The 8,835-nt window shown below is 40.7% G+C and overlaps 1 protein-coding gene across 1 annotated transcript; it reads right to left on the bottom strand.

Moving 5' to 3' along the window:
- Positions 1–5,489: 5,489 nt before the first annotated feature.
- On the bottom strand, positions 5,490–6,689 carry LOC139744045 (histamine H3 receptor-like). Its single transcript, XM_071654504.1, has one exon. It carries the CDS (start codon positions 6,687–6,689, stop codon positions 5,490–5,492), a length of 1,200 nt encoding a protein of 399 aa, XP_071510605.1.
- Positions 6,690–8,835: the final 2,146 nt, after the last annotated feature.

An 8,835-nucleotide genomic window follows, 5' to 3' on the forward strand; every position in this document is an offset into this window, starting at 1 on the left:
CTCTCACTCCTACAAACGACCGGTATACCTGCCGGACTGGACACTGACCAGGGACTGACCAAGAGAGAGTGCCCCATCGTTTGACACGATTGCCAACAGCGCTGGTGGCCAAAATTAGGGGGTGGAAAGGGAGACACAGACACACACAGATAGATAGACAGACAGACAGACAGACAGACAGACACACACGCACACACAGAACCTCTGAGAACTAGATCTATTCATAGACTTGACGCAAAATGTATAAACCGAATTATTAGCACTTTATAGTTTGGCCAGTTTCCAGCGTAGAATTACGCCGGTCATATTCATCACTAATAGGGCAAGAAGTTGGTGGGTACGTTGTGAGGGTGAAATACTTTCATTTCAGACATGATGTATTCATGTCCGGCGTTACGTTATCATTCTCAACCATGGTTGGTTTTGAAAGGCTTTACGAATGCATAATGTAATCTTTCATTTGCATGAAATGGACAGCGAGAACAATAAGTTGTCTAGGGGGGGAAAAAAGCCTACAAATCTAGCATGCATATTCACATTCGACTGGGCTTTTAAGGTAAGATATTGATAAATACAATCATTCAGTCAGAAGATATCGTGTGAATATAACGAATTTAAGAATTTCAAATCTGTCGTGTGTGCTTATCCCTCAACCCTTTTTCTACAAGCACTTTCAGGAAGATTTTTTTCACTGAGATTCTTTTCACGAAGCTCCACTACACAATACTTACAATCGCTGGTAATTGCAATAGTTACTATGGCAACAGCAAGGTATCGTCTAATCGGCTGTAAGCATTATAGCTATTGATATGGTTAAAAAATTGTAAATGACATAAAGATGTAGGTCTCTAGATAGTTACATTGTGTGTATGTGTGAGTGCTGTGACTGAATAAAAATACGTACACATGGGTGATTCACACATTCGCCATTTGGTTTTACTTCTGTTTAATTTGACATACCCTTTAAGTGGCGCAAACTCATATTCATGCCTAAAGAGAAGAAGACAGAAAAACAACAACAACACACGCACACTCACACAAAAATACACGTAAACCGCACTGAGCGATTTCTCCGCTATAAAAGACGAATTAACTGGCAGCCTTTCAGAGCCCAACAAACTGATCGTTGCTGTGGTGGCGTAAAAACTTTGCTATACAGCTACATAAACGCATGCCTCGTTTGTGTGATCTAAGTTAAAGTGACTTTAACCAACACTTTTTACGATGAATTCCTGACTGATGAAATGTATGTCGAAATAAGATAATCTTCTAAGCAGTTAATATGGATCATAAAACAAATGCAATTTCATTGGTTGAGTTCTTGCACAGATAACCATTACTACTCCTGTTATATGGACAATCAAACCCATTTTAAGCATGTGTGTGCAATTTACTTCAAAATCCATTGAGAAACTTTTCCGTCTTTTATCTCATTACATTTGTACAGAGAGTCTTTTGCGTCTGATTTGTGTGTATAGTTCCTTTGTTTTGTCTTTTTCCCTTCAAGTATATAGTCTGTTCACTGCTAACTTTATTTCGTCGGGAAACGAATGACAGAAAGAGAGGGTTAGGAGAGAAGGAGAAGTAGACATCTACAGATTAAGGGATTTTGAAGGTGAACGCAATATAATGCAAGAGTCTCCCGCTGGCAGAAGAGATTCTCATGTGCCTGAGTACTTTCTGCTCAAATATCGACTCACCATTTCGAAGAATTCAACAAGAAATGAACATCTCGCAGGTTATTATACGACCTCGGTTATAAGTGTGACATCCGCAGTGGCTGAAAGATATCATGCCTTGGAAAAACATACAACCATGGAGCTACATAGCTCCATGATACAATAAGCCAGTTCGGGGTTCCACTTTGAGCATGAGCAGAAACAGGTCATCTGCATTGTAAAAGCAGAGCACGTTGGTTTTTAAATTCATTGGCCCGAATTCATGAAGGTGGTACAAATGAAACCATGGTTTAAACCATGGACAAAAACCATGGAGCACCAAGTGTCGCACGAAATGTTTCATTACGAAATTGGTCATTTCGTCGACAAAATGACCGTTTCGTTAACGAAATTATCATTTCGTGGACGAAATGTTCATTTAACGTCACAAAATAATCATTTCCTCAACGAAAAGACTGATTTCGTAACGAAATATTCCATGCGACACTTGGCGCTCCATGGTTTTTGTCCATGGTTTAAACTATGGTTTCATTTGTACCACCTTCATGAATTCGGGCCATTGAGATATGCATGCGTGATGTAATGATTATTCAAGTGGTCTTTATAAGTGGTGCTTGCCAGCACATCCACCTGACAGCAAAAGCACGCATTTGAAAATATCAATAGAAAAAGATTGTTAACACATTCAATGCAAAATAATGAAATGGATGCTTTCCAAAATGCTAATGGAAGGATCATTCTGGTCACCTGGTCCATGCAAGTTCATCCTTGGTATGAACATGACAGATGAATTCCATAAATCGTTAAGTTGGGCAAGCTTATGCCTTCTGTCGCTTGAAACTAGTGGAGTGCCTAATCAACTGAGAATGAAGAAAGGTCACTTGTACCCATATGCCCATGAGCTAACCTCGAACTGGCTTATTGTATGCATTTTGATGACGAACAACTAAATGGGTGGACATGCGTGATGGGTCATTTCCATTTCGCGCCATCAAAGTTTGACTCTGACTCTTTGGCTCTGTGCATGTCTCTGCTTGCTCGTCTTAAAAAAAAGAAAATCATTCTTAATAATTAATTTGCTTCTCTCTCCGTCCTTACACCGTATAGTTCTATCTTATATACATAATTATGGTCCTCTACCTAACAGCTAGGGTGTGTGCATGTATGTGTGTGTGTGTGTGTGTGTGTGTGTGTGTGTGTGTGTGAAAAAACGAAGTTAGGATAAGTGCAAGATTTCGTCGAAAGTTTTCTCAGTTGTACTCTTGTGTCACAATGCATGTCTGTTGTTTCTGGAAGTCTTGCCAGCACACCTTGGTTTTATAACTTATCGGTATATAAGTACATAAGGGATGCGTTATCGTGATGGTGGTCCGGGCACGTAGTGTTCGTCTCCATATGTGTTTTATCGTTGTTTTTGTAGCTTGGAAATATGTTGATCATTATCATAGAGATTGGAAGTCGAGGTTTTGCTGAGAAGCTTGTTAACATGGGAATAGCTCAAGATCAGTTCAGCATAAATCCATCTTTTCTGATATACAGGAAACTTGTTTTATCCAGGTTTTGATGACTCTCTAGCATGTGTCGAAACTTTTCCAGGGTCTTGCAACAGACGACAAAGCCCCGAATCATGCATATAAGATAGTGCATTATATTATTTAGGCCTATGTGTGTGGGTGTGTGTACGGAAATGCAATACCCCTTTATGTTGCCCCATCGCATGACGAAAACGTGATGGGTCATCTCAGCTTTATATTCCCCTCCCTATATGTCGACATGGAAAGGGGTAGAACGTTTTGCGGTACCACGAGATCCATCAAAACCCGACTTTAAAACAAGCAGCCTCTGCTGCATCGTGTACCCCCTCTGACCGGGCAGGTGACAATTACCAACGAGACAGGTGCGGGCGATCCACGCACGTCCGCTCCGCTCGATGACTCAGTCCCGAGTTGGAAGTTTGAATCACATGTGGATCTTAGGAGAGCCTATAGTCCGAGGAAATCTCGGTATCTTGGGCCCCGCCGTCAAATGACTTCCCACAAAGGCGAGAGGATAATCGAAACGGGCTGGCAGCGTCGAGCTTAACGAAGCCAGCTAGGAAATGCGGCTCAAGTCATGTTCTTGAAAGAAGCCGCGAAGTTTTAAGACGGGTGCAGAGCTATACAGACAGCGGGAATTATAGTGTAAAGATAATTGTGAACCATAAAAACCGCTGACGTGTCAGCGATATCCTGGATGGATTGTTACTTATTAGTCTTCAAAAAAAAAAATAATAATAACGATAATGCGATAATGCCGAAAGGAACCTGGGAACTGATTATCCTTAAACTTACCACAGATTACACAATATCATTTAAAATCATCGAGTATTTCATTTTGGGGAATTCATGCAGATAAGGGTCATGATTTACCACGAATCCACATCATATTTGACCCCAGAGGTAGATTCTCCATCTCCGCACTCGATGTTTATGTCCATGGCTCTGTAGGACGAGAAGTATTAATCTTTATTTTTAGGGATATTTCAGCTGTCACAACGCCTCAGATATAGATGATATCTCTGATATCTGATGGTGCTTATCCGAAAGGATGACGCGACAAAAAAAAAAAAAAAAAATTCTCCCTCAATCCCACTAAGTATCATTTGTCCATTCAGCTTCAGATAGGTCTCTTTAAACAAGGCGTGTTTGTCATTCAATGTATCATATGTATCATTTGCTACAGGAAAAAAAAAAACCTTTGAAACAATAGAAAATGTGCGAACGATATTCAAGTATAGTGTGTTGTGACTTTTTCCCTGGACATTGCTTGCCAATATTAATAGATGTTCCTTGTTCAATCTGAACTTAATCAGCAGATTTAAATTAAGACCTGACCTTAAGTGTTTTATTTTAGAGATGTCCAGAAATAAGATTATACAATGAGCACTATTGGGTCAAAATACAAAATACAAGAGCATGGAATAGAACAGAGCTATAAAAAGAAATTGAGATGTTATCGAGAGATGTTTATTTCTCTTTACCTCATTCCTTGGCTGGTGTTAAAAGGTATCAATGATGTACATCGTCGGCAATTTAATGGCTATGACCAATAGATTAATAATGCCAAAAGAAAAACGAAATAAATTTTGCTCAAGTCACTAGGTCGTGGACTTGGCTCAAGTGTAGCCTACTTAGTAGATTCGTGGACAGTCTGCGGTCGAGCTTTCCTGCGACGTGCGATGCTTGATACAACACACAGGGTGATGATATAACATAATTAAGACAGATTCTAGAATCGTTTGTCATACATGATTAATTTCAAGATTTATCCTTTGAAACGCTGTTTTGAGACAAATTTTCACGGTGAGAAAATTGCTTTTACACTCAAAACCTATCTTATAAAACAAGTAATGCACAGTGTAATGTTCGTGACGTTGGGACAATGCGGCGCGCTCGGCGTCGCCTCGGTGCGTTGTGGCAGCTGAGAGTGTGCCACAACTCGCCTCGGTGCGTTGTGGCAGCTGAGAGTGTGCCACACCGTACCAGCGCACTCACCACTTGTGCATTATTTGTGTACTAGTAGCACTCCGCGAGTTACATCACTGTGATCTATGTACGAGCTGCGCCGGACGTATGCCAGTCTCCAGGAACTCAAAGAACTGGACCTTAGTTTATGTAACGCGTAGTACATTTCATCAGCTTAGCTTATACGTTCTATATACTGAGATCCACTGGAATCGCATTTGGCAACAATCAACCAATAATATCATAAATATAACTACAGGATTTATGAACAAAAGGGAGGTCTCTTTTCCATATTCCATACCTACAACTACGTCGTTAAGAAGGTTTTTGAGATCGTCCGACCCTTGTGTTGACATTTCAGAAGTTCTTTGACGTTCCGTCGGAACCGTGGATCGGTTAGGGCATATAGCACAGGATTGATGGCAGAATTGGCCCACAACATGTTCTCCGCCACGTCCCACGCTAGTTGATCAACACAACCGCTGCTACAGAACGCGTTGACAATAGAGAGCAGCTCGTAGGGTAGAAGGCAGGCACCAAACACTGCAACCAACAAGGCAAGCCTGGACGCTAGCTTGATGCTGGCTCGAAGTCGGGCTCCGGACTGCGTTGTTCCCAAGTTGGTGTCGTCGCGACCAGTACAGACCATAGTCTGCGAGATTGTGAAGACCTTAGGTTGCCGGTCGTCTGTCGCTTCGCCTTTGGTAGATGGGCAGACAGTCCTTGAATTAGAATCTTCTCTGTGACACTCAGTGCCGACTGTACAAGAAGGTTCCTGGTTTGCTTGACGACTTTGTGAAGAGTGCGTGATTTTGTATCTGTTAAATAGCGCCATCTGCTTTCTGATGTTAGCAAAGATGAGAACGTTTAGGACAACCACGCCCGCGTACGGAATCAAGAACATTATAGCGCTGGTAGACACGGTTGCAGAAGGATCGTCCAAGTATGGTAGAAAACAGTCCCGCGAATAGTCTACGTCGCTTTCCGAAACTCCAAATATGGGCCATCCAAACACGACGAGGCACCAAAACGAGGCTATCCCAGTCCAGATGAGACCTATCGCAAGTCTCACTCGCCTCCTTGACATAAAGACGCGATACTTGATGTGCTTTGTGACCAGCCAGTATCGATCAAGGCTGATGAATACAATCATGGCTCCGGAGAAATTGACAAGGACGTAGTCCCCCATGCAGAAGAATTTGCAGACAACCTCACCGAACAGCCATCGACCACTCACGATCCTTGACAGGTTGATCGTAAGGGAAAATACCCCGACCAGAAAGTCCGCGATGGCAAGGTTGAAAATGATGACGTTCGCGCCACGCTTCTTGAGTTCCCTGTCGCGATAGTATGACATCAGAACAAGTAGATTTCCAGCGATGATGATGACAATAAAGATACCATAGCCAATGGTCGTAGGCCCGACAGTATTTGATAGGTTGCTATCTTCAGTAGAGGTACTGACCGTGGTCCCTCGCGCGTCGGAGAACGCAGAACTTGCTTCCATTAAATTCTGTTTAAATGATAAACGGACATTTCTAAAAGATAATGACGAGTTGATTATCATATGGAAACAAAAGCCATCTTACTTCCTAAATTAGCTCTAACTCTTACTTTTCCACAACGATGGTATAGGACAGAGCCTGTTCAACGATCAGGGTTGAGTTATCTTTTGCTACTCCGCTTTGAATAACCTATTGTGTGTACTGTACAAGTATCCTGCGCTGCTATTTTTTTTAAACAGTTAGCATTTTACGCTCATTTTGGAAATGGTTTCTTATCATGTAAAATAGCCGGTTATCAGCAATCCCCTGTTGAAACGAACAGGCCATAATTTTGACAGCTTTGTGTGGAAATGTTACCGCTTTGCTTTTTTTTGGGGGGGGGGAAGGGGGTGGGTAGGGGAGTAATTTGAGGAATCATAGCGCCAGTATAGGCATAATTAATGTGTAATGGGGATTAAGACTTTCAGATGGCGCAATTTAATTTTGCGTTTAGGTCTCCTTTCCTCGTTTGTTGTATTCAGCCATGGAGCATTATGTCAAAGATCAAATATCCTGTTACCATTGCTCCTCGGGAATTTCCTTCTTAATCACACAATTTAACAAATCTTTATCTATAATTTCGTTAATGACACCCTTTTCCTTCATTCTCGAATTTAGAAAACACATACCGATTGATACTTCTTCACTTATTGCAACTCGTCTGATAAAAACACTATAGATTTCTACATCTGATCCAAGGGAAAGAATAAAAAAAATCACATCAAAATAAAAAGGTCAGATACACTAAACGTGATGCTACATTCATACTTAGCCTATTCGAAGCCGAGAAGAGCTACAAGCACCAGATTCGTCCCACGGCAATTTCGTTGATAATTAAAGTAATGATAATTACAATGGTAACGACAAGGGTAGTAATAGCTTTGGTGGCGAGACGTTTCGTTCTTCATTACACCGTAGTACAGACACGATCCGCGATTCCAATTTGCTAGCAATTACATGCTTTTGAAACGCGATGCCAAAGTGGACTTCCCCGGCTATACGGAATATGAAAGCTCGAGCAAGCGACTCTAATATGTTTAGTTGGGTCCGTTTCCCAATCATCGTCGAAAAGAGCTACTACCGTAAACAAATTAATTTGTATTCCATATTTCCGATCATGTTTCATTAATAACGGATGTAGGTTTTCAAGGAACATGATTGTTACAGTCTGCGTTCATAAGAGAACAGCCTTGTGATTTTTTATATAAATATATGACATATCACATGTGTGTGTGTGTGTGTGGGGGGGGGGGTCCGTTTTCCGGTTATCTTCTGAATGAGCTACTCTACACCGTAAACAAACCAATTTGCATTCCATATTTCCCCTCATATTTTATTGATGAGACGTTTTCAAAGCTAAAGGTACTTTTTAGGGATGATCGCTTTATTTTCTGTTTCCAGTGTGCATTACCCTCAATACAATATGATCTTCTAGAACACTTTAGTGAGATATAACTTTGCCCCAAAATCACTTCAGATAAGCAATATATTAAACGTTTTGGGTGAACGTATGTAACGCTGAACAGAAATCGACGTACTCACATATTATGAAGGTCAAATCATCAATGCTCATTGAAACTTTGTTGTTTTCAAATAAATGGCCTAATTTTGATGAAAGAAGAAAATAACAGCTTTAAAATTCTGTTGAACACTGTGTTTTATACCATTTCTAGACTTAGTGGTGAACGCATTAACATGGACAGACCAGGTTACTTGTCGCGTTTTATAGATTTTTGATAGCCACAGGCCCTTATGATAAAGAAATACACTTTATATTTTTTTTTTTTGTATTTCCTTTTTCCTGCTTCCTTCCCCCTTTGCACCAACGCTCGTATCTTTATTGCATTTTATTACTCTCTTTCTTTGCGAAATTCAGAAGAAAAAAAGTGTTGTCACGGCACAGCAATTTTGCTTTACATGGGTCCTTTTTTTTTTGAAAACAATATTGTTTATGTCTTGTTTATGTACAATAGTACGGTATTCAAACTGTCAAAATTGCAACAATTGATAGAAATGTATAAATAAATGAATTATCAGCATATAACCGTCATAACCTAGTATACAACCCCACTTTGTGGCAGTGTGCTCTTTACGACCTCAATTCTTTGG

The sequence above is a fragment of the Diadema antillarum genome, unplaced genomic scaffold (genome assembly GCF_040938485.1).
Source record: "Diadema antillarum isolate AM-2024a unplaced genomic scaffold, OU_Dant_1.0 seq00001131_RagTag, whole genome shotgun sequence".
In the NCBI taxonomy this organism is placed as follows: Eukaryota; Metazoa; Echinodermata; class Echinoidea; order Diadematoida; family Diadematidae; genus Diadema; species Diadema antillarum.

What these genes read in the sequence shown, in the direction of transcription:
- LOC139744045 (XM_071654504.1), bottom strand. Translation starts at nt 6,689, where the DNA reads ATGGAAGCAAGTTCTGCGTTCTCCGACGCGCGAGGGACCACGGTCAGT.